Raw genomic sequence first — 25969 nt, 5'->3', positions numbered from 1 at the left:
AAAGGATAAATTTTATGATATGCAAATGACATTTCAATAAAGCTGTTATTTTTTTAAATTTTTTTTTTTTTTTTTTTTTTTTTTTTTTCCGGTATGCGGGCCTCTCACTGTTGTGGCCTCCCCCGTCGCGGAGCACAGGCTCCGGACGCACAGGCTCCGGATGCGCAGGCTCAGCGGCCATGGCTCACAGGCCCAGCCGCTCCGCGGCATATGGGATCCTCCCAGACCGGGGCACGAACCCGTATCCCCTGCATCGGCAGGCGGACTCTCAACCACTTGCGCCACCAGGGAGGCCCAAAGCTGTTATTAAAAAAAAAAAGAACAAATCTGAAAAAGCACTTTATGCGTTTTCTAGCCCCATCCTCTGAAATGACCCAGAACCACTGTTACCCAAATGCACTGAATATTCTAGTTCCCAGATGGCGGTCTTTAATATCTTACCTTCTAAAAAACCCCAGAAATCATTGGAGAAGTGGCTAATTCCAAGTCTGAGGCAGAGAAAATTGAAGATAAGCCTGAAAACTGGGACATCTTATGTTAGAAAGCAAGGAAGCTTTCAAATATTAATAAGGTCATGACCAAAGGACACAGGAGGCAGCTTGAAGGAGCTCCCACTGATTAAAGTTATGAAAATCTGAGCATTACAAAGCATCACCACAACTAGAGAAAGCCCAAGCACAGCAATGAAGACCCAACACAGCTATAAATAAATAAATAAATAAATTTATAACAAAACAAAACACACTGTACCAATGAAAATCCAGGTGTCTTTTTTTTTTTTTCTTTTTTAACGGTATCCATCTTGTGAGCTGCTCAGTTTTCTCTGCTTCTCCTTACTCAAGAATAGGACAGAAGTGAATACATCTGTGAAGCAAAATGAGTGTCTTCAGCTGAGCAGGCAGCAAGAAAGGGAGGATCACTTGGGAAGTTCTTCAATGCCTGATTAAGCTGTGCCAAGTTCAGAAAAAGTTTGCTGACCCCTGCTCTAGGCTCAGAAATGGAATGTTGCACAGATGACCAGAGAGAGAAATAATAGGATTTAAAAGAAAGGTGAAGACAGCAGAAGCAAGAAGAATTACAATCCTGCAGCCTGTGGAACAAAAACCACATTCACAGAACGACAGACAAGATGAAAAGGCAGAGGGCTATGTACCAGATTAAGGAACAAGATAAAACCCCAGAAAAACAACTAAATGAAGTGGAGATAGGCAACCTTACAGAAAAAGAATTCAGAATAGTGATAGTGAAGATGATCCAGGACCTCGGAAAAAGAATGGAGGCAAAGATCGAGAAGATGCAAGAAATGTTTAACAAAGACCTAGAATAATTAAAGAACAAACAAAGAGAGATGAACAATACAATAACTGAAATGAAAACTACACTAGAAGGAATCAATAGCAGAATAACTGAGGCAGAAGAACAGATAAGTGACCTGGAAGACAGAATGGTGGAATTCACTGCTTTGGAACAGAATAAAGAAAAAAGAATGAAAAGAAATGAAGACAGCCTAAGAGACCTCTGGGACAACATTAAACACAACAACAGTTGCATTATAGGGTCCCAGAAGGAGAAGACAGAGAAAGGACTTGAGAAAATATTTGAAGAGATTATAGTCGAAAACTTCCCTAACATGGGAAAGGAAATAGCCACCTAAGTCCAGGAAGCACAGAGAGTCCCATACAGGATAAACCCAAGAAGAAACATGCCAAGACACATAGTAATCAAATTGGTAAAAATTACGGCAAAAATTAAAGACAAAGAAAAATTATTGAAAGCAGCAAGGGAAATACGACAAATAACATACAAGAGAACTCCCATAGGGTTAACAGCTGATTTCTCTGCAGAAACTCTACAAGCCAGAAGGGAGCAGCATGATATACTTAAAGTGATGAAAGGGAAGAACCTACAACCAAGACTACTCTACCCGGCAAGGATCTCATTCAGACTCAATGTAGAAATCAAAAGCTTTACAGACAAGCAAAAGCTAAGAGAATTCAGCACCACCAAACCAGCTCTACAACAAATGCTAAAGGAACTTCTCTAAGTGGGAAACACAAGAGAAGAAAAGGACCTACAGAAACAAACCCCAAACAATTAAGAAAATGGTCATAGGAACATACATATCGATAATTACCTTAAACATGAATGGATTAAATGCTCCAACCAAAAGACACAGGCTCGCTGAATGGATACAAAAACAAGACCCATATATATGCTGTCTACAAGAGACCCACTTCAGACCTAGGGACACATACAGACTGAAAGTGAGGGGATGGAAAAAGAGATTCCATGCAAATGGAAATCAAAAGAAAGCTGGAGTAGCAATACTCATATCAGATAAAATAGACTTTAAAATAAAGAATGCTACAAGAAGGAAGGACACTACATAATAATCAAGGGATCAATCCAAGAAGAAGATATAACAATTATAAATATATACGCACCCAACATAGGAGCACCTCAATACATAAGGCAACTGCTAACAGCTATAAAAGAGGAAATCGACAGCAACACAATAATAGTAGGGGACTTTAAAAACTCACTTACACCAATGGACAGATCATCCAAAATGAAAATAAATAAGGAAACAGAAGCTTTAGATGACACAACAGACCAGATAGATTTAATTGATATATTTATAGGACATTCAATCCAAAAACAGCAGGTTACAATTTCTTCTCAAGTGCACACAGAACCTTCTCCAGGATAGATCACATCTTGGGTCACAATTTAAGCCTCAGTAAATTTAAGAAAATTGAAATCATACCAAGCATCTTTTCTGACCACAACACTATGAGATTAGAAATGAATTACAGGGAAAAAAACGTAAAAAACACAAACACATGGAGGCTAAACAATACATTACTAAATGACCAAGAGATCACTGAAGAAACCAAAGAGGAAATCAAAAAATACCTAGAGACAAATGACAGTGAAAACATGACGATCCAAAACCTATGGGATGCAGCAAAAGCAGTTCTAAGAGGGAAGTTTATAGCTATACAAGCCTACCTCAAGAAACAAGAAAAATCTCAAATAAACAATCTAACCAGAGAAAGAACAAACAAAACCCAAAGTTAGCAGAAAGAAAGAAATCATAAAGATCAGAGCAGAAATAAATGAAATAGAAACAAAGAAAACAATAGCAAAGATGAATAAAACTAAAAGCTGGTTCTTTGAGAAGATAAACAAAATTGATAAACCATGAGCCAGACTCATCAAGAAAAAGAGGGAGAGGACTCAATTCAATAAAATTAGAAATGAAAAAGGAGAAGTTACAACAGATACCACAGAAATACAAAGCATCCTGAGAGACTACTACAAGCAACTCTGTGCCAATAAAATGGACAACCTAGAAGAAATGGACAAATTCTTAGAAAGCTATAACCTTCCAAGACTGAACAAGGAAGAAATAGAAAATATGAACAGACCAATCACAAGTAATGAAATTGAAACTGTGATTAAAAATCTTCCAACACACAAAAGTCCAGGACCAGATGGCTTCACAGGTGAATTCTATCAAACATTTAGAGAAGAGCTAACACCCATCCTTCTCAAAGTCTTCCAAAAAAATTGCGGAGGAACACTCCCAAACTCATTCTATGAGGACACCATCACCCTGATACCAAAACCAGACAAAGATACGACAAAAAAAGAAAATTACAGATCAATATCACTGATGAATATAGATGCAAAAATCCTCAACAAAATACTAGCAAACAGAATTCAACAGCACATTAAAAAAATCATACACCATGATCAAGTGGGATTTATCCCAGGGATGCAAGAATTCTTCAATACACACAAATCAATCAATGTGATACACCATATTAACAAACCGAAGAATAAAAACCATATGATCATCTCAATGGATGCAGAAAAAGCTTTTGACAAAATTCAACACCCATTTATGATAAAAACTCTCCAGTAAGTGGGCAGAGAGGGAACCTACCTCAACATAATAAAGGCCATATACCACAAACCCACAGCAAACATCATTCTCAATGGTGAAAAACTGAAAGCATTTCCTCTGAGATCAGGAACAAGACAAGGATGTCTACTCTCACCACTATTATTCAATATAGTTTTGGAAGTTCTAGCCATGGCAATCAGAGAAGAAAAAGAAATAAAAGGAATACAAATTGGAAAAGAAGAAGTAAAACTGTCATTGTTTGCAGATGACATGATACTATACATAGAGAATCCTAAAGATGCCACCAGAAAACTACTAGAGCTAATCAATGAATTTGGTAAAGTTGCAGGATACAAAATTAATGCACAGAAATCTCTTGCATTCCTATACACGAATGATGAAAAATCTGAAAGAGAAATTAAGGAAACACTCCCATTTACCATTGCAACAAAAAGAATAAAATACCTAGGAATAAACCTACCTAGGGAGACAAAAGACCTGTATGCAGAAAACTATAAGACACTGATGAAAGAAATTAAAGATGATACCAACAGATGGAGAGATATACCATGTTCTTGGATTGGAAGAATCAATATTGTGGAAATGACTATACTACCCAGAGCAATCTACAGATTCAATGCAATCCCTATCAAATTACCAATGGCATTTTTTATGGAACTAGAACAAAAAAAATCTTAAAATTTGTATGGAGACACAAAAGACCCTGAATAGCCAAAGCAGTCTTGAGGGAAAAAAAGGGAGCTGGAGGAATCAGACTCCCTGACTTCAAACTATACTATACAAAGCTATAGTAATCAAGACAATATGGTACTGGCACAAAAACAGAAACATAGGTCAATGGAACAAGATAGAAAGCCCAGAGATAAACCCACGCACCTATGGTCAACTAATCTATGACAAAGGAGGCAAGGATATACAATGGAGAAAAGACAGTCCCTTCAATAAGAGGTGCTGGGAAAACTGGACAGCTACATGTAAAAGAATGAAATTAGAACACTCCCTAACACCATACACAAAAATAAACTCAAAAGGGATTAGAGACCTAAATATAAGACCAGACACTATAGAACTCTTAGAGGAAAACATAGGAAGAACACTCTTTGACATGAATCACAGCAAGATCTTTTTTGATCCACCTCCTAGAGTAATGGAAAGAAAAACAAAAATAAACAAATGGGACCTAATGAAACTTCAAAGCTTTTGCACAGCAAAGGAAACCATAAAGAAGACAAAAAGACAACCCTCAGAATGGGAGAAAATATTTGCAAACGAATCAACAGACAAAGGATTAATCTTCAAAATATATAAACAGCTCATGCAGCTCCATATTAAAAAAACAAACAACCCAATCCAAAAATGGGCAAAAGACCTAAATAGACATTTGTCCAAAGAAGACATACAAATGGCCAAGAAGCACATGCAAAGCTGCTCAACATCACTAATTATTAGAGAAATGCAAATCAAAACTACAACGAGGTATCACCTCACACCAGTTAGAATGGGCTTCATCAGAAAATCTACAAACAACAAATGCTGGAGAGGGTGTGGAGAAAAGGGAAACCTCTTGCACTGTTGGTGGGAATGTAAATTGATACAGCCACTATGGAGAACAGTATGGAGGTTCCTTAAAAAACTAAAAATACAATTACCATATGATACAGCAATCCCACCACTGGGCATATAGCCAGAGAAAACCATAATTCAAAAAGACACATGCACCCCAATGTTCACTGCAGCACTGTTTACAATAGCCAGGTCATGGAAGCAACCTAAATGCCCATCAACAGACGAATGGATAAAGAAGATGTGGTACATATATACAATGGAATATTACTCACCCATAAAAAGGAACGAAATTGGGTCACTTGTTGAGACGTGGATGGATCTAGAGACTGTCATACACAGTGAAGTAAGTGAGAAAGAGAAAAACAAATATCGTATATTAACGCATATATGTGGAACCTAGAAAAATGGTACACATGAACCTGTTTGCAGGGCAGAAATTGAGACACAGATGCAGAGAACAAATGTGTGGACACCAAGCGGGTAAAGTGGCGGGGGGTGGGGGTGTGATGAACTGGGCGATTGGGATTGACATGTATACACTGATGTGTATAAAATTGATGACTAATAAGAACCTGCTGTATAAAAAAATAAATTAAATAAAAAAATAAAATAAAAGGTGAAAAAAATCCATCTGTCCATAATGATACCAACAACAAAAGAAAAACTCACTTTCACTATGTGCCCTATTAAAACACTTTTCTGGGTTTCCCTGGTGGCGCAGTGGTTGAGAGTCCGCCTGCCGATGCAGGGGACACGGGTTCGTGCCCCGGAGCGGCTGGGCCCGTGAGCCATGGCTGCTGAGCCTGCGCGTCCGGAGCCTGTGCTCCGCAACGGGAGAGGCCACAACAGTGAGAAGCCCATGTACCGGAAAAAAAAAAAAAAAAAAAAAACCACAACTCTTTTCTTTGAAAATACTAACTAAAAGGAGCACGCATTTATTCTGATTTTACAGTGCAAACTGCATTTTACGTTAATCAAATAACCCCAATTAATGAAGTAAAACTTTTTTTTTAAATAGGGGAATATCATCCAATGAATGTAGAAAGCATGACAGGATTAGAAAAACCTCGTTTTGCAAACCTGAATGAAATACTGGCTCAGGCAAGATTATTAATTGGCATTAAAACCATTTGGGTAAATGGTTGATAGAGAATATTTATATAATGCCAAAGTAACACTAGAACACTACGCTAGAGAGAAAGGTTACAGCTAACTGTATAATGGAGAGATCACTGTCACCACCCTAATCCAGGGGTCAATCTTAGCATCACCAGATATTATGTGATATAAGGTAATGTGAAGTACACAATAGCACCTCAAATGAAGTCTAGCCAAAAATCTTTAATTTCAAACCATCAACTTTTTAGACATCTTCCAGTTCAAAAAAATAGAGGAACAAACTAAACTACATCATAAGGAAGCAATCAGACACATCTAAACATTCTATGGAAAAACGTTTTCAACCTTTCAATGAGTCTGTTATAAATAAAAAAAAAGAACTCTGCTAAATTAATAAGAGATCTAAGGGATATAACAATCAGATGCAATATGTGATTCTGGGATGGAAAATGGTTTGGTCAAAGAACACTATGGAGTAAACTGAGGAAATGTGAATTTGAGCTGTGCATCAGATGAAATGCACTAAGAAAGAAAGGTGAGGATAATTGTCTGAAAAGAGTTAGACAACAGTATGTATTGTATAATCTCATTTTCATTAAAAAAAAAAAAGTTTGCAAGGAAAAAGATCTACACGGACATGTCCTAAGGTATTACAATAGTACTCTCTGGATTGTGGGAATACGTTTTTACTTTTTTACTCGTTTATTTTCTAATTTTTTACAATTCATATATAGTGCTTTTGTAATAATAAATATTATTTTTAAGAATTCAGCTGCCATTCTGGATTATCTAAAATGGTTTTTAAAAATAACATTTTTTTCCTGATTAGAACAGTAAACCATTCAATGTAGGGTTTTGGAAAACAGAAAAGTATTTTAAAAATCACCTGAAAAATCACACCATCTGAAAAAAAACTATTGATGGAAATGGATACTGAATTTTGTCAAATGCCTTTTCCTCAAAAAAATAAATCTTCTTTCTTGCAGGAACAAATGAAGATTACTGTGGCAGCAGTGTGCCACATGGATTAAAGTAGGGCAAGACCAGAGGTTGGGAACTTAGCTAAAAGGTGACTGCCTTAATCCAAGGAAGAAATGATGTGTGAAATAAAGTGATAGCAGTGGCAACAGAGGGAAGAGGACAAGGTTATTTAGGAGGCAGGACTGGAATGATGGGTAATGCATTGGCTGTGACAGGGAGAATTTATCAAGGATGATGGAGAATTTATTAAGGTAGCAGCCATATGAAACCCTGTGAGAAAGGCATTCTAAGTCCAAGGAACAGAAAATGCTAAAACCCAGAAATAGCAATGAGCTTGGCCTGTGTAAGGAAAGCTAAAAAATCAGTTCTGACCAGAGAACAGAAAATGTGGAGGAAGAGAATATTTGAGAAGAGAAACATACAGGGGTCAGATTATAAAGGGCTTTGTGGATCATGGTAAGAAATATGGATTTTACTCCAAGTGCAGTGAGAATGCACTGCACAGAGACAAAAAAGGAAGCAGAAGGACCTGTTAGGAGATTATAGAGATAGTCCAAATGAGAGGTCTAGCAGCTTCAACTGTAATAGTGAAGAGTGGCAAGAAACAATTGGATTCAGGATGCATTTCAGAGGTAGAGTCATTAGGATTTATAGACAACTGGATGAGGAAAGTGGGGTGTAGAAGGTAAAAGGAGGAATCAAGAATTACTCTGGCTTTCTGTCTGAATAAATGAGTAAATTGTGCCCTTTACTGAGCTGGTAAAGACCTAAGAAGGAACAGGTTTGTTGTTTGGTAGTGGTGGGGGAGAGGAAATTAACTACTCTTCCTGATTATATTGTTTTAGATGGCTACTAGAAATAGGAAACTAAATGCTAAATATTATAGGCTGGAAATATAATTTGGAAAGTCAGTAGCTTAAGGATGGGACTGGATAAGACTACCTGGGGAAAGGAGGGAAAGATGAAATGTGGTCTACCTTGCCCCCTTGACAGCAAGGCCTTCCCATGACCAACTTCTTTTAAAACACCCTCAGCATTTCCTATTCCCCTCCCTCGTTTCTCCTTAAAACTTAACACTTTAGGGGCTTCCGTGGTGGCACAGTGTTTAAGAATCCGCCTGCCAACGCAGGGGACACGGGTTCGAGCCCTGGGCCGGGAAGATCCCACATGCTGCGGAGCAACTAAGCCCGTGCGCCACAGCTACTGAGCCTGCGCTCTAGAGCCCACGAGCCACAACTACTGAGCCCGCGTGCTGCAACTACTGAAGCCTGCGTGCCTAGAGCCCATGCTCCGCAACAAGAGAAGCCACCGCAGTGAGAAGCCCGCGCACTGCAACGAGGAGCAGCCCCTGCTCGCCACAACTAGAGAAAAGCCCACACACAGCAACGAAGACCCAACGCAGCCAAAAACTTAACACTTTAATAATTCTATATACTTTTCATATTTAGTTTGTTGTCTGTCTCTCTGCACTTGAATGTGAGTTCTATACAGGCAGGAATTTTTATATCATGTTCACTGATGAATCCCCAACAACCTAGAACAGTGCATGGCACACAGTAGGCACTCAATTATTTTTAAATGAATGAAATACTGCTGAAATGTCAAACAGGATGAGGACAGGGAACTAACTGCTGACTTTTATAAGATATAGCTCAATAGTGACCTAGATAAGTGTCATTTCAGTAGACTTTGAGGCTGAGAACAGAATCAAGGGGGCTGAGAAGAGAATGGAACTACAGACAGTGGTTTCAAAGTTTTGCTGTACTGATAAAAAAAAAAAAAATGAGGCAAGAGCCTAAGGAGACAGTGAGGTTCAAGGGATTTCCCCCCAAGCATTTCATGATAAAATTTTCAAACATACAAGAAAGTTGAAAGAATTTCATAGTAAAAATCCATATATTTACCACTAAATTCTATAATTAACATTGTACTATACTCGCTTTTCACACATCCACTGATCCTCGATGTCCTGAGAGTGTTCATAAGGCATGTATTTATGCCAATGAAAATTATCCAATAAGGGAGAAAGATACAATTCAAGAGAGAAAGATAATAATTACAAAAGCAAAGAACTGAGGAGGGGACAGGATCCAAAGCACAAGTGGAGAGGATGGCCTTAGATAGACTCAGGCACCCTTGTGGTAGTTCACTGATAAAAATCCTTCAGTCTTTTTTTTTTTCCAGAAAGTTAAATGTAAACTCTTCACTCTGGCAAGGACTTATCCAACAGAATTCCATTATATCCCACCACTTCCCTAAATATGCACTATATTCTGGCCAATTTGGACTATGACCTACCCCACAAATAGACTTTCACAAACCCCTGGAAAAATACTCTTTACGCTTTGAGCCCAGCTCAAATGCCAACTCCTCTAGAAAACCTTTCCTAATCTTCACCTCTTCCTGCTCAAAACTCCCCAAATCAGATGTTGTATTTTTCTTGTTTAAAGTTTCATAAACAGTGTTATCTGGCTTTCTATTTCAATCAGTGTGTCATTTTCTTATACTCCCTATACCTGCAGAGCAGGAGCTGTCTTAATCTACACATCTTCTTCTGCTCCTAACATTATATATAGGCAACAACCATGTGCTGCATCTGAGTGGAAAACACGAATGTTAAAATTTAAAATGAAAAATTTCTGCTACCCATAAAAAGCCCCAAATTAGATTTTATTGAAAACAAACAAGGGACTTCCCTGGTGGTCCAGTGGTTAAGACTCCATGCTTCCAATGCAGGGGGTGCGGGTTCGATCCCTGGTTGGGAAACTAAGATCCCACGTGCCATGTGGCGTGGCCAAAAAATTGAAAAAGTAAAAAAATTAAAAAATAAATAGATAAAAACAAACAAATGAGAACATGTCAAGTTTTGGCAGGCAGTGACAACAGAAAATTATTACAAAAAGTATGATTAACTAAATTAAAGTATAACAGGAAATGAGCATGATGGGAAATTATCAATTGGTTTAACAAATTCAATCTGAATGTACCAGTAATTCTGTAAGATTTTAAAAAATGATGATCTACCAACAAGTGTTCAAATGAACATAAATAGAATATCACCCATTAAATCGGTCATGGATAAGTACTACATTGAGTTTGGGCCTTCATATAGCAAAAAGAATGCTAACACTTTAGGCAAAATTGAAAAATAAGTAAACCAGAAATTTCCGTTGTGGAGAGATGGTATTGAAGACACTGCTGAAATGATCCACAACTGGCTTTACCCGGTTCTAAGCATAGTCTCTAGGATACCAGTGATTCCCTAGAGGGGAGTTGAGCGTCCAGGGCATGTGGATCTAGGAAGAGCAAGAGGATTTGTAAAGGCATTTTCACAATCACGTTAAGATATGTTGTTAATCGCAAAAAGTATTTTTAAATTAGGAAAAGAAATAATATTATTTTGAAAGTCATTTGGCACTAGGTTAAACAAGTTCAAAGCACCACTTTCACAGGATCTTGAATGGTAATGGGCATGTAGTTCAAGTGGACTAAATGATGTTCAAGAGTCTGCGCAGATACTCATTCCAAGTATTGCACTGTTTGGAGCTGCAAAATGTAACTGAGCAACCCCTCACATAATCACCAGTTAAAAGGTGAGAATCCCCTGGTGGTGGGCTCAGCAACTTCCCGATAAAAGAGTGGAGAAGATTAGTTAGGGTAACAGTGCAGGAGTGACTCCAGTAATTATTTTTTCAATGTTTTCTGATAACAGAATAAAGTGAAAATGAGGAAATATATTACACAGAAGAGGCGAGGAAATCTTCAAATATGTGAATACATCTAAGCTCAGGTATTCTTTTGCATATACTAAGTGCAAAAGAAAACCTTCAACGGCAGCTGTTTTTATAAGGCAACAGAAATTTCACAATAGTTCCACAATAATTATATTCCAGATTTGGTGTGCAGGGAAAGCACACATTCAAGTGTCCTATTCATGTCTGTCAAATAAATTGATTTACCGAGGCTAAGAAAGGAAAGCTGGGTTAAGAGAGCCAAACTGGAGGCTCCGGATTTCAGAAGATCTCAAGGTCACTATCCTTTTAGGCCCTACTCCACCTGCTCTGCTCATTACCCCACTGTTTCCCACCATGGAGCCAAAGGGAGCCTGGCCAGGCCCCAACTCCAGTCCAAACTCTGCCACTTACTGGGCAACCTTGGAAACTCATCTGGCCCCTCTGAACCTCAGTTTTCTCCACTGTAAAATGGGGATCATAGCCATTTGTGAGGATTAAACAAAAAGAGCGGGGCCAGGAACTCAGGAATAAGTTCAACAAACGCGGCCATTTTCACAATATTCCTGCGAAGCTTCCTTGGATCCAAATGGTTGTTTGGGCTCCTTGGAACCAATGACTTCCTCCCGATCTCGCTCCCACTTAATCTTTTTGGATGAGAAAGGCAAGGGGGATGGAGAGGAGAGGTGACCAAAGCTGAGGGCAGATGAAGCCCAAGGGTGGGGGGGGGGGGCGGGGAAGGAGAGGAGGATCCAGGGTGGAACCTCTCGGGTGGCGGGTAGGGCGGGGGTCTGGCCTGCGGTGTTGTCCGAGGGCCGGGGGTCCGGGGCAGAGGGCGAGGCTCAGGTCCCTGGGGGTGTTGTCGGAGGGCCGGGGGTCCGGGGCTGAAGGCGAGGCTCAGGCCCCTGGGGGTGGTGTCCGAGGACCGAGAGTCCCGGGCAGAGGGTGAGGCTCAGGTCCCTGGGGGTGTTGTCCGACGGTCGGGGGTCCGGGGCAGAGGGCGAGGCTCAGGCCCCTGGGGGTGGTGGTCCGAGGGTCGGGGGTCCGGGGCCGAGGGCCAGTGTCAGCCTAGGGTGGACGGCGAGCAGCGACTCCCTGCCACCTCCAACCCTCCCTCGGTGGAGTCTGAGGGTAGCCTCCCACCCCATCCCCCGTCCCCGGGGTGGCCAGCGAGGGTCAAGCCCGAGTCCAGGCCGCGAGGCCACCCTCACGTCCCCTCAGGCGGGAAGAGGCCCGGACGACCGTGGCAGGCGGGGGCGTTCTAGGTCCCAAGTTACCAGAGCCGTTGGGGCCAATGATGCAGGTGAACCTCCTGAAGGGGCCTATGACCTGGCGGCCCCGCCACGACTTGAAGTTCTCCACAAACAGCAGCTCCAAATGGCCCATGGCTGCGCACTCCGCGCCTCAGCCGCGTCCTCACACGCAGGCCAGAAAAGCGCGGGAAGGGCCTTGCGCCGTCTCGCGAGAGGAAAGCGAGAACACGGGCGAGCCCTGCGCTGTTTCTTAGCAACCGGAGCTGTTTATGTTTCCGAGGACACCGGGTCTCCTCGCCTCTGGCGCGGTGGGAGAAGGCCGGACTGAGAGCCTCTGGAGCAGGCTCGGATCCCACCAGCCCAACCTCCTAGGGAGCCAGCCTCGCTTGGCTTGAGCTTGTTTTATGCTTGTTGTCTTTTCTTTTAATCTCGCATGTTTTAAAAACCTCTTAGAATGTCTTGGCGATTCACAGTCATGGAGGTAGCGCAGCCCAAGGACCTGGAGGAGGACTTCGGCCTGGCCAAAAGGAGATATGCGGAGCTGCGCAGGCAGAAACGGATCTTCAATGCCAGGAACAGGATCATCGGGGTGAGACCCTCTGGCCCGGAAGGGAAAGGGGCCAGGAGGCACAGCTGCAGACGGCTCCAGGCTTTGCCGGGAAGATTTGTTCCACGTATTGACTTTGCTGAGGATGGGAGAGACCTTAACAGGCCAAATAATGCCCCCTGTCCCTTGCCAGACAGGCAAATTGAGTCCTGCAGCGGGGAGAGAGCTTGCCTGGAGTTAATGGCCAGAGACTGGAACGCGATTCTCCTCTCTCTGAGCCGGATTTTCTACAATGCCAGGAATTCCCTCCAGTCCGTTCATTTGACAAATGCCAGTGGAGTTCCTATTTTGTGGCAAGGCTGAGCTGGGCCCAGGAGATGAGGAGCAAGGCAGTACTTGACCTTGCAGAGTTCATAGCCCAGAGTGGAGGAGGCGGGCATTAAAATGGTCACATTATAATGCAGTGGAGTCGTGCTGTGAGGGAGGCGAGCAAAGGCTGCCAGGGAGCACCAGCTGGGGCTGGGAGAGGAAATCAGAGAGGACTCCCCAGAGGAGGTGATGCCTAAGCAGTATTCTGAGGATGAGGATCTACTGACTGAGAAGGGGAGAAGGAAGCTCTAGGGAAATTTAAGACAGGCTGAAGAACCAGCTATAAGCAAAAGCATCCGGGTATGACAAAATTTGGCTTACAGTAGGATTGTTATCAACTGAATGAAATTATCTGGCTCTAATTCCCTTTGTTTTCCTTTCCCAGGGAGACACAGAAGCCTGGGATGTTCAGGTTTGTGACCAGAAGATAAAAGAAGCAACTGAAAAAGCTAGACAGGAAACCTTTGGTGAGCATTCCCTGAATGGCCATCTAGTGGTTCAGGGCTGTGTGCCTTTAGACCCCAGTTCACATTTCCTCACATATGTAAAAACTTGCAATTTTCATGCTCTTCCTCCTTTTAAAACTTCACAATTTCTTGTGCTCAATTAACTTAATGCACTGATGCTTCCTCACTTAAAAGAAAAACAGCTATTGAATTCTATGTGAGCTGTAGGAAATATATTGTGAGGATAAATGTATGTTTTTCTCTGTTTTCTTAAAAAACAGGGTATGAAAAACTTTAAACACACACAGTTTCTGCCAAAAAGTTCAAGACCTTCTACCAGGGACAGCTGTTTACAGTAGACAACACACACTTCTGAGCTCATACCCCCGAGCTGACTCAGAACCAGATATGGTTCAAATAATAGTGTTCCCGCTCTTAGATCAAATACTCAAATAGTATTCGTTTTCCCCCATCATGTCTAGCAATTTCTTTTAAAGCACTGTAAGGGTTTTTTAAATAGAAAAAAGCAGGGTACAAAATTGTATATACAGTGGGTTATCAATTAAGTTTAAATACATATATAAATATATATAAGTTTTAAAATACATAAAAATATGCTTAGAAAAGACAGAAAGGAAATATACCAAAATGTCAGCAGTGGTAAAGTTGGAGTGATGGTATGATGAGTGAAATTGATTTTCTTCTTTATACTGTTTCATATTTTCTAAACCTTTTACCTTTTAAAATTCTAGCTTAAAGTAATTCAAACCTGTGATAAACCATAATGGAAAAGAATATGAAAAAGAATATATGTATGTATAACTGAATCACTTTGCTGTACAGCAAAAGCTAACACAACATTGTAAGTCAACTATACTTCAATAAATTTTTTTTAAAGTAATTCAAATGTACAAAAACGATGTGACAGACATATACATACCCACCACCAGACAAGATATGAACATTTTGCCAAACTGGCTTTAGATACCTTAAGAATGCTTTTTGAAAATTAAATGTTGTACAGACATAGCTAAAGCTCTCCCCCACCTTACCATTTTCCTCTTCTTCCCTTCTCAGAGGTGTGGTCATTCCCATGCATGTTTTTGTACTTGTACTATTTAGGTATGTACATCCATGACAATATAAAATTTGTGTGTGTGTTTTAAAATTTTACATAAATGATGTTATATTGAATGTATCCTTTTGCAACATTTAAAAAATTCAACAATCTATTTTTGGAATTTATAGGTGAGCTACATACAGAATATTCATTTTAATTGCTTTATGATATTTTGTCATATGAATTTTAACCACTATTTCTTTTTTCTCTACTGGTGGCTGATTTAGATTTTTTCCAGTTTTTTTAAATAATTGCAAACAATGTTAATGACTGTCCTGCATTATGTCCCAATGTTCATGTCCCTGGTGTACCTAGAAATGGAATTGATAGGTCATAGTATGTGCATGTTTTCAGTTTTACGGGATGTTGGCAAATTGCTTTCCAAAGTTATAAAAGTGTACCAAGTTACACTCCCACAAGCAGTAAACAAGAAATCTTTGTTTCCCCACATCCTTACTAATACCTGCTATTATTCGCATTTGAAGTGTTTCTCCAATTCATTGGATGCTTCCCATCTTGTAAGGTTGATGATCTTTTCACAAGTTTATTGATCATTCAGGTTTCTTTATATTGATTTGCCTTTTCCTCTCCTTGGCCCCCTTTTTGGTTAGGCTGTTTATCGTTTTTTTTTTTTAAGTTGATTTGTAGGTGCTTTTTACATATTCAGAAGACTAATCCTTTAATGGTTGTGTTAACCTTTTGGAAGGTTGGATTACTTTTAGAATCACTAAAGATCATTTTTAAAGTGGATTTGATCTTGGAGAGGCAGCAGTAAGTGGTGGCCTAAAGCAAGATCTTAATTCCCTGCCCTGGAATTGAACCTGGGGAGCTTGGATGAAAACCAGGAATCCTAGTCACCACAGCCCCTGGCTCTTGATCCCAGTGAAAAACGCGTTTCTCACGGAGGCAAAAACTGTAAAAACAGGTACAAATTTATTATTAGAGACACAGCACAAGTGGGAGAGCACACAGAGAAACAGTTTGCTTAGTTAAGACAGAAGCAGGCAGAGATGCACACCGGGAGAGAAAGGGTGTGGGCGTCCCCCTAATGAGGAGGAGCCCAGTAAAGAGGTGGTGATAGGGCAGCTCTTCCGGGTCTGTTTACCTTTGGCCAATTACATGGCTTCTTTTTCCACACGTGACCTGCCCTAGGCCCCTCCCCAGCATGCGTGCGCAGATTTTTTTCCAAGATGGTATTTCAGCCCAGAGGCCTATGGGACGGCCTTAACATCACCTATTATGGAGTGGTGCCCCCTCCTTTTTGACCCCCAAGGAGCCTTTCTGCGCATGTGCAATGTCTCCCTTGCCCCAAGGATGGGAAATATGTGACCTCTTGATCCTTTACCCAAACAAGGGTTAGCCCCTCTCTGTTCCTGTCAGGACTGTTATCTTCAGGCATCCCCTGGAGACAAAGCCTGGCTGTTTACCTTGTTTCTGTTGTTACTTCCATTTTGGAGAGCAAACAGGAGGCTGATTTTAAATGTCTAACCTGGAGCCCATCTATGTCCTAATGCAAACAGGAGACTAGTTGTCAGTGTCTGGCCCAAAGCTCACTTCTTCCTGCTCCATGAAATGTACACGGGAGGCCAGTTGTAAATGCCTAGCTTGGGACCCATCTATCTCCTGCCTCAGATTCAAATTTATGTCTTTCCTCTGAATCTTAAGCTGATGGATATGCTGTATCTCTTCTAGCTGCTGAAATGAGGCAAAATGACAAGATCGCATGCATATCAGAAGACCGGGAAAGGAGAGACAGGAAAAATCTCTGTAAAGCTATCAATGATTTCCAACAGAGCTTTCAGAAGCCAGAAACTCGCCGTGAATTTGACCTCTCCGACCCCCTAGCCCTTAAGAAAGATCTTCCAGCCCGGCAGTCAGATAATGATGCTCGGAATACAATATCAGGAATGCAGAAATTCATGGGAGAGGATTTAAACTTCTATCAGAGGAAGAAATTCCAAGAGGAACAAAACAGGGAATGGTCCTTGCAACAGCAAAGGGAATGGAAGATTGCCCGCGCCAACCAAAAATGCACAGGTAATGGAACAAAAAAGACAAATGGGTCTCAATACTTTCTTCAACAAATCAATACCCCCCCCCTTTTTTTTCTTGTTTCATTTTGTCTTTTAAGTCTCACTAATATGCTACTTTGGCCACGTGGCCAAAGAAAGAGACATGAGAACCCGGGTTCCAGGATTTAAACATCTTCAGCCACGTGCCCGTCACGCAGGAAACACCTTCTGAGCTTGTGCTCTGTCTGGACCCCAGTGGGATGCTGGAGTTCAGGGTAACTCAGCATCGGTCCCGGCCCTCAGTGTGTGGGCAAGACATAGGTCCAGGCTATATCAGTTCGTGTCCAGTAAGAAACTCTGATCATCCCCTGAACCTGCCCGTCCACCTCCATCAATGGGAGCTCTGTTCCTCTAGTTGCCCAGGCCCAAACCCAAGTCATCTTGACTCCTTCCTTTCCCTCAAATGCCACACGCAGTCCAGAAGCAAGTCATCCCAAATTCCACCCACCTTCACCATGTCCTCCACTACCACTCTGGACTAAGCAGCCAGCATCTCCCAACTGGATCATTCCAATATATAACCTCTAACTGGTCTCCCTGCTTCTGCCCTTGTCTCTCTAGAGTCTTTTCTCAACCCAGCAGCCAGAATGATCCCGTTAAAAGTTAAGCTGGATCCTTTGCTCAAAACCAATAGCTTCTCATTTTACTCCATAAAAACCAAATTTATTTCAAGGACCAACAAGTCTGACCTTACCTCCTGCAATGCTGCCCTCTAAACCCCTCTCCCCTGGTTCCACGGCAGACATTACCAATCCATAGCAGACATTACCAGGCCACAGTGGTGATTGCTAACACTGCCAGGCACCCATCTAAGAGCTTTACTTGAATTGACTCATGTCAATCTCCCACCGCCTTCCGATGCACCCCCTTTCTTTGGATGGGGCCGTGATGACAAACAGTTACTCCACAGGGTGCTGCTCTGCACATCTCGGAAGGATCTCCGGGCAGGCACGCAAGGTTTGATTGCGTTTTGCTTCCTTTCAGAGGATCTCTACCTGAAGACAAGGCTGCAGTTTGACGAAACAGCCAAGCATTTACAGAATCTGGAAAGCACCACCAGAAAGGCGGTTTGCGCAGCTGTGAAAGAATTCAACAAGAACCAGGTGTATACCCCAGGCTCTGTCTGGAGGGGAAGACAAACACACAGCCACCTCCCCGGCGTGCCCCAGCCTCCTTAACTCATCAATGATAGCAATTCTTTTTTTTTTTTTTTTCCTTAGGTACGCAGGCCTCTCACTGTTGTGGCCTCTCCCGTTGTGGAGCACAGGCTCCGGACGCTCAGGCTCAGGGGCCATGGCTCACGGGCCCAGCCACTCCGCGGCATGTGGGATCCTCCCGTACCGGGGCACGAACCTGCGTCCCCTGCATCGGCAGGCGGACTCTCAACCACTGCGCCACCAGGGAAGCCCAGCAATTCTTTTCAATCCCGGCTGCTCTTATTAGTCACTGTGTTCAACCACCCTTTCAGAGGGGCGTGATTAACCCAATTTAACTGATAAAGAAACGGGCTCAGAGTGGGGAACTGACTTTCTTTGGGATGCCTAAGTACTAATCTGATTTGCTTTGGCAGATTCAAATACTGGACTTCCAAATACCGCAAGTCCAGTATTCAAATCCCAGCCTGTCCAGCTGCAAAGCGTGGGCTTACGTAACGCAGGTGAGCGGGCCTCCTTGTGAGCGCCTGCTGTGTGTGGGCACCTCAAAAAGTGCCCTGTCCATTCATTACTAAAGAGAACTGGTAACACTGACAAATGTCTCTTAATCCGTCTCTTGACTTTATGGAGAAATAACTGCAGCCCAGAGAGGGCAGGTGACTTGCTCCAGGTCACACAACCAGGGCCTGTTCCCTCCACCCATCAGCCTCATGTGAATAGGGATTCGGCCAGGAATTTATTTATCCCTGGGGCTGAGGTTGCCGGGCAGTGGGAACACCTTTTAGAAATCACCACTGCTGTGAATCACTTGGTTGGCTGTTCTTTCTGGCCCGCTGCCATCCGAGGCTGACCAGGACCACACGGAGGGGTACACAGCCCTGTCTTGGGGCGGGTGAGGCCAAGCCGAGGGGAGATGGCAGCCTAACAGGGGGGGCAGCTCCTTGCTTTTGCAAATCACTGCAGACAAAGACGTGCAGCAATTATGCACACGACCAACAGGTAGTGATTCCCTGAGCCCAGTCCACTCACCCAGCATCTCCCAGGCAGCTGGGGGTCTAAGGGACGCCCCACATCCATGCCTGACAAGTCTACACCTCCCCCCATCCCCAGTACCCTTTAGCACATTCTTCCTTCAAGGGCCCCAAGTGAGATTTGCCAGCCTGTGCCTCAGTCCCACCGGGGTCACTCAGAGCATCTCCCTTAATATCTTGCCCTGAGCAGGCCTTGGAGTCAGTGGAAAAGAAAATTCAAGAGAAAAAACAAGACCAAGAGGACAACCTGGCCGAGATCTCCAACCTGCTGTGTGGGGACCTGCTCTCGGAGAACCCCCAGCAGGCAGCCAGCTCCTTCGGGTCCCATCACGTGGTCCCGGACCGCTGGAAGGGCATGAGCCGGGAGCAGCTGGAGCACATACGCCTGGTTCAGAAACAGCAAGTCCAGGAGAAGCTGGTGCCTGTCCTCCCCAACCCCCAACCCCCGAGCCCTCAGACGGGGCCCTGTGCTCCCTGCCACCTTCCTCAAGCATCTAGTTATAGCCACTGTCACGCTCGGCCCTAGAAGCTGCCCTCAAGGAGTCTGTGTTCTAGTGAGAGGAGGACAAGCGCTAGGGAGAGGAGGAGGCTGGGGAAGGGGCTGAGATTGCTGGGTGTGAAAACGGTCATCAGGGGACCAATGGCTCTGGAACAAAGGGCTGAAGGTGGGGAGGACGATCAGGCGGGGTGAAGAGCAAGGGCAAAGGCCTTGAGGAAGGGCCATCTTGTCCTGTTCAGAGAAGGGAGGCATCTGGTGGCTGGAGTGGAGGGAGCAGAGAGGGTGGGATGAGGTCCAAGAGGCAGAGGGTTGAGGGCCTGGCAGGCCACTGGGGAAGACTTTGCCTTTTTTGTGACCGAAATGGGGAGCTCTGGCGGGTTCTGAGTAGAGGAGAGACAGGATCTCACAGTAACAGGATCCCTCCCGCCGCTGTGTTGAGGGTGGACTTAGGGGGATAAGGCGGGAAGGAGAGAGATCACTGGGGAGGCTGATGGTTGAGGTCAAAGATGGTGCTGGCTGAGGCCAGGGCGCTGGCAGCAGTGGTGCTGAGAAGTGGTCGGATTCTGGATGTATTTGGAAGTTAGAGCCAAGAGAGTTGGCTGAAGGGTTTGGCATGGCATGTGAGAGACAGAGGAGTTAAGGATTACTCCAGGCATCCTGGCCTGAGTGACGAGAAGGAAGGAGTTGGCACTTACAGAGATGGGACGATGATGGGAGGAACAAGTCCAGGAGGGAAGTTCATGGGAGAATGGAAATCACAAGCGCAATTTTGGATATGTTGTGTGCAATGTTCTTTAGATATCTAGGTCTGCTAGGATTCAGCTGAAAATCCCAAATAACACCATCTTAAAGGAAACAGAACTTCATCTCTTGCATGTAGACTAAATCCTTAAGAAAACAGCCCAGGGCTGGTATGGCAGCTCCACGACCATTGACTAAAGTTCTGCCATTCTCAGCACCTGGTTCCCACCTCTTAGTGTAAGATGGCTGCTTGAGCTCCAGTCATCATGTGCATATTCCAGCTGGCAGGAAGAAGGAAGGGGTAAGAACGCTAAGGACACTTCCTAGAAGTTTCACAAGACATTTCCACTTACATTTCGCTGGAGAACTCAGTCACTAGGTTGCCCCAAACTATAAAGAAGAAATGTAGTGTTTATTCCAGGCAGTGAAGTGCTGGTGATTCTTTTATTAAGAAAGAAGGAAAAATGGCTACTGGTGGACAAGTTATATTTTCTGACACAACTTCCAAGTAAAGCCCAGCAGGCAGCTGGATGTAGAGTCTGGGGCTCAGAATGAGATCTGGGCTGGAGACATAAACAGGAAGTCATCACTGCACTGAGAGTATTTAAAGCGGCAAACCTGGAGATCACAAAGGGAGTGAGTGTAGACAGAGGGACCCTCCCCTCCCACCCCCATCGTTTATAAAGAGCAAAGCGGCCTGAGAAGGAGCAGCCAGAGAGGTAGGAGGGATGCAAGCAGTGGTGAATTCAGCGGGAGCGTGGGAACCCCTGGGTCAAACGCCACTGCTGGGCTGCCGACTGGATGCAAGACCCAGCACTGGGCAGTCACTTCTTTGGTGGAGGGGTGGCAGCCTGTCTAATGGGCTGGAGAGAGAACAGGCAGGAGGGCAAGGAGACAGTAAGTGCAGACAATACTTTCAAGGCACTCTGCTGTAAAGGGCACAGAGAAATTCACCCCCAACATCCTGAGCCACTGTCCCGGGGTGGGGCTGTGGCATCAGCACATTCTAGAAGTGACCAGAGGACCCCAGTGTCCAGCCAGGTGGTGTCACTGCCCACTGGTAGCATCCCAGATGCAGAGGACCTGACACCCATGGGCCCTGCTTATGGAGCCCTGGGCTGGGAACCACTGTTGGAACTGAGACTCCGCTGTCCCTTCAGGCTCAGAGGACCAGCCAAGGCCTCCCAAGAGGGGGAATCAGCTGGGCCACCAGCATGATGGCAGGTGTGGGGGGGTCTCCTCTGATTTCCGGCATGACGTTGTTCACCTACCTGCCCCCTTCTGGGCCTCAGTTTCTCCATCTGTAAAATGAAAGGCCGGCTCCTAGAGACAGTCCCCTGGGTCTCTTCTGCTGGGGACAGGCGGTGGTTAGTCACCTCTCCTCTCTCCAGAGGCTCCAGGAAGAAGAGCGCCAGCGAGACATGGACTGGGACCGGCAGAGGGTCCAGCAGGCTCGCGCCGCCTTGCTGTTTGAGCGACAGCAGCAGCGCCAACATCATGACCTGCGCAGAGCCCTGGACTGCAACAACCTCAGCCTGGCCAAGGAGCAGCTTTTGCAGTCAGTGCCAGGCGGGGGCCTGGGCAGCAGCGGGGAGATGGGGGTACGGGTGGGGAGGGCAAGCAGAGGGGGCTGGGATCAGGTTAGGGTCAAGGGGGGTGGGTGGGAAGTGGGGGCATCATCGAGGGAATCAGGCTCGGGGAAAGCGGGGGTAGGCGCTGGCCACGCAGGGCCCATAGAGCAGGCACCGTCCTTTCCTGGACCCCTGGCTCACCCTCCCTGAATCCTTCCCACCCAAGGGCTCGGGACCCTTGGGGTATATTTCACCAGAGGCCCTGTAGCAGCAGTGGTGGGGGCTATAGCATAGCCTCCTGGTAAAGAGAAGGGGAAGAAGGACTCAGAGCTAAGAAGCCAGAAATTAAGTGCGAGGAAACCATCGGTCCCCGCGCAGACCAGGGATTGAGATTCCTTTGTGCCCTCAACCTGTAAACACCCCTCCTTGGACAGTCCTCACCTGGGCACTGGCGGACCCCAGCAGGCTCGGACACGGGTGCTGGTGATGGAGTACACGGAGGGCACCAGGAGTCCCAGGGGAAGGCACCGGGTGGGCTTCCGGGAGGAGGCTGCGTGGCTCAGACGTGGGGGAGGACAGTGCCAGCTGCCCACTGCAGGGAGGGCTCTCCGGGGAGAGGAAGGGGTTCCTGGGCTGCCCAGGAACAAGTCTGGAGCCTCTTCTTCATATTAGGCCCCAGGAGTAGTTCAGAGTTCCAGCTACAGAAAATGTCAAATGCAGATCAGTAGGTGAATTTGTCACTAAAAAAAAACAAACCATTATTTATTTACTTATTTATCTATCTATTCATCAAGCTCTGGCTTGAACTCGGAGGGGATCCACCAGTATTTTTTCTAATGTCTGTTTATCGGTGGGTCCATCATTGGGGGCCTAAATAAGGAGAATTAAGAGAGAATCTCACAGAAATCAAATGGGATGAGTAAATGTCTTTACAATCATGGAATTCTAAGATATCCCCACATTTCACGTGCGCAGGTCCCTAAACTAATCAGCAGTGATGAAATGCCCCCTTCCTCCCCCTTTAGCTCGTAGGGCTGGAATGCACTCTGTATCCTGGGGTTAACACACCAATTAAACAGTAGAATGTTTAGGAAGTCAGGCATTTGCTGATTTCTTTTTCTCCTTGTTTTATTATCAGGAAAAAATATATGAAGGAAATCTGTACAAATCATCCCACAGAAGATTATTTCGCACAATTTAATACAAGAAGTCGATAATGAAAAAGGCACCTTCTTTCCCTCTGAATCGTTTACCTATAAAGGGCAGTAACCTTGAAGAGTCCCATCTGTTTAAAAAAAAAAAAAAGGCGCTCTTTGGTCCAGAGGTACTATTGAACTTAATTTTTCCACCGTACACAAAACTTGATTAAACCCCTTCCTGTATTTCTATGAGGAGCATTAGTGTCCGTTCAACTCAGCTCAGACTATTTCTAGAGCAGCTCTGGTGCTGTAGATACAGGGAAGAAAGCCTGCGTATTATACTCTAGGTTCAGCTGGTGCAGTCGCCAATACTCACAGGCATCATTTTAACCGCTTCACGTGGAATTAACTAATTTGGTTCTCACAGCAGCCCGGGGTGGGTATTTTTATTACCGCATTCTCCAGGTGAAGAGCCTGAGCTATAGACACGTTAAGTGACTTGCCCAAGGTCACGCTGACGGGACGTGGTGGACCTGGGGTTGACCCAGGGTGTCTGGCTCTCAACCACTTCTCTCTCCTGGCTCCTGGTAACACGACCCAAAACACGAGTGGCCAAAAAGGCACAAGTTTATTTCCTCCTCTCGTCAGAGCCCCAGCTGAGCAGTGCTCCCTCATTGCTCTGCCATCTAGCATCCTGTGGTCCCGGAATGCTGTTCCAGCTCCCACCAACCTATCACATTCAGGCCAGCAGGCAGGAGAAAACCGGAAGGAAAGTGGTGGGTGAACGCAGCACAGCAGCAAGGCCGTGGCTCCGGAAGTGTACATTTCACCTCTGCTCGCTCCCTATTGGTCAGAATTTAGTCATGTGACCATGCCTCGCTGCGGCGGAGCTGGGGAGCCTTGCTGGCTAACCACGTGACAGGCAATAATTCCACAATGGTATAAAAGATGGAAGAACACAGAGTTGGGGACGACTAGCAGTCTGCAGAGTCTTGAACCGTGCTTTGGCATTTGCCAGTAGGGAGGTGAAGGGAGGCAATTTACACAGGGGGAGGGGGAGAGTATGTCCAGCAGTAACGGGGTCACTAGCTCCCAGGCCCAGATGACTGGGTCCCGACCAGTTACCTCTACCTTCTCCGTGTAGGCTTCTTGCAGGACCATATGCATATGGCCAGTGACAAGTGGCAGCTCTCGGTGGCACTTCATCATTAGCCAAGGTGGACCTGGATCCACCAGTGCTAGCTGCTTAGCCCACATCTCTCTTCTAAACACAGCTCCTCTTTCTTCCCCACTGAAAACCCTTCACTGGCTGATGTTTAACCAGAGGCTGAGGATTGGCAGGGTTTTCCCAGGTGGATCAGTTGGAGCTGAACATCCTTTAGAGAAGCATGTTGAGGGTGTAGAGTTTCCTGGAACTATCATAACAAAGTACCACACGTTGGGGGGCTTAAACAACAGAAATGAACAGTTCCTCACAGCTCTGGAGGCCAGAATCCGAGACCAGGGTATCGACAGGGCTGGTTCCTTCTGAGGGCCTTGCAGGAGAACCTGTTCCTGGCCTGTCTCCCAGCTTCTGGAGATTTGCTGATGACCTTTGGTGTTCCTTGGCTTGTAGATGCATCACCCACATCTATGCCTTCATCTTCACGTGGCATTTTCATCCCCTGTGTGTCTGTATCCCAATTTTCCCTGTTCATAAGGACACTAGCCATATTCGATTAGGGTTAAGCTTAATGACTTTACCTAAACTATATCTACAATGACCTTATTTATAAGATCACATTCGGAGGTACTGGAAATTAGGAATCCAATATACCTTCTGGGGGGGGCGGGAAGGGCACAATTCAACCCTTAATGGGGGGGGAATGCAGAGGGGCACCTGCCCGCTTGCTTCCCAGGATAATCCCATTGAGAATGTTGTTGCCCAGGCTGAACAAGCCATGCTTCGGGGAGGGCCCTGGATGAGTGACACCCTGTGTAGATTGTTAATCCTCCTGCAGTTGGGCAGGGAGATAAAGTGAGTGATGGGAGGTGATGTCAGTGCATTCAGTGCACATTGAGTGCTCTTCAAATCCTGGATGCTGTGCCAGGCCCTGGGCTAGGATCTCTCACAGTCTAGTGGGAGACCCATTTACGGAAGTAGGTCCTTGCACAGGAGTGGGAGGTGGAATCATACACCGGGCTGCTGGACACAGGCTAGGAGGGAGATGGCGCTAGGAGGACCCTGCAGTCGTTAGTAATACCAGTTATATGCCTGGACTCACAGGCCCAAAGTGGAGAGGCTTGCTTTGACTCTGAATTTCGCATCTTTTTTTTTTAAATTAATTTTTATTGGAGTATAGTTGCTTCACAATGTTGTGCTTCTGCTGTCCAGCAAAGTGAATCAGCTACATATACATATATACCCTCTTCTTTGGATTTCCTTCCCATTTAGGTCACCACAGAGCATTGAGTAGAGTTGAATTTCGCATCATAAAAAATATTCCGGGGCTTCCCTGGTGGCGCAGTGGTTGAGAGTCCGCCTGCCGATGCAGGGGACGCAGGTTCGTGCCCCGGTCCGGGAGGATCCCACATGCCGCGGAGCGGCTGGGCCCGTGAGCCATGGCCACTGAGCCTGCGCGTCGCGTACCGCAAAAAAAAAAAAAAAAAAAAAAATCCGAAAGGAAGGCTAGGAGCGAAACCCGGATATTTGCTTG

The 25969-nt window shown here is 44.8% G+C and overlaps 2 protein-coding genes across 3 annotated transcripts in view; one reads left to right on the top strand and one right to left on the bottom strand.

Moving 5' to 3' along the window:
- The window catches only part of SMC1B (structural maintenance of chromosomes 1B), an 86934-nt gene extending 74217 nt beyond the window's left edge, over positions 1-12717 (bottom strand). For both annotated transcript variants that reach the window (XM_060111785.1, XM_060111786.1), the window contains exon 1: positions 12609-12717. In XM_060111785.1, the coding sequence (XP_059967768.1) occupies positions 12609-12717 (109 nt within the window). The remainder of the gene's footprint in view (positions 1-12608) is intronic.
- A 342-nt stretch (positions 12718-13059) lies between these two features.
- On the top strand, positions 13060-23351 carry RIBC2 (RIB43A domain with coiled-coils 2). Its single transcript, XM_060113878.1, has 7 exons — positions 13060-13173; positions 13886-13967; positions 16759-17103; positions 18123-18241; positions 19514-19741; positions 21955-22121; positions 23273-23351. The coding sequence occupies exons 1-7, from the start codon at positions 13060-13062 to the stop codon at positions 23349-23351; spliced, it is 1134 nt and encodes a 377-aa protein (XP_059969861.1).
- The last annotated feature ends 2618 nt before the right edge of the window (positions 23352-25969 follow it).

Source organism: Mesoplodon densirostris, chromosome 11, assembly GCF_025265405.1.
Source record: "Mesoplodon densirostris isolate mMesDen1 chromosome 11, mMesDen1 primary haplotype, whole genome shotgun sequence".
Taxonomy (NCBI): Eukaryota; Metazoa; Chordata; class Mammalia; order Artiodactyla; family Ziphiidae; genus Mesoplodon; species Mesoplodon densirostris.
This window is presented reverse-complemented; position numbering and strand designations above follow the sequence as displayed.

Coding starts and splice junctions, on each gene's coding strand:
- RIBC2 (XM_060113878.1), top strand. CDS start 13,060: ATGGAGGTAGCGCAGCCCAAGGACCTGGAGGAGGACTTCGGCCTGGCC. Junction 13,968..16,758: donor AGCTAGACAGGAAACCTTTG/GTGAGCATTCCC, acceptor TATCTCTTCTAG/CTGCTGAAATGAGGCAAAAT. Junction 18,242..19,513: donor AAGAATTCAACAAGAACCAG/GTGTATACCCCA, acceptor TGCCCTGAGCAG/GCCTTGGAGTCAGTGGAAAA.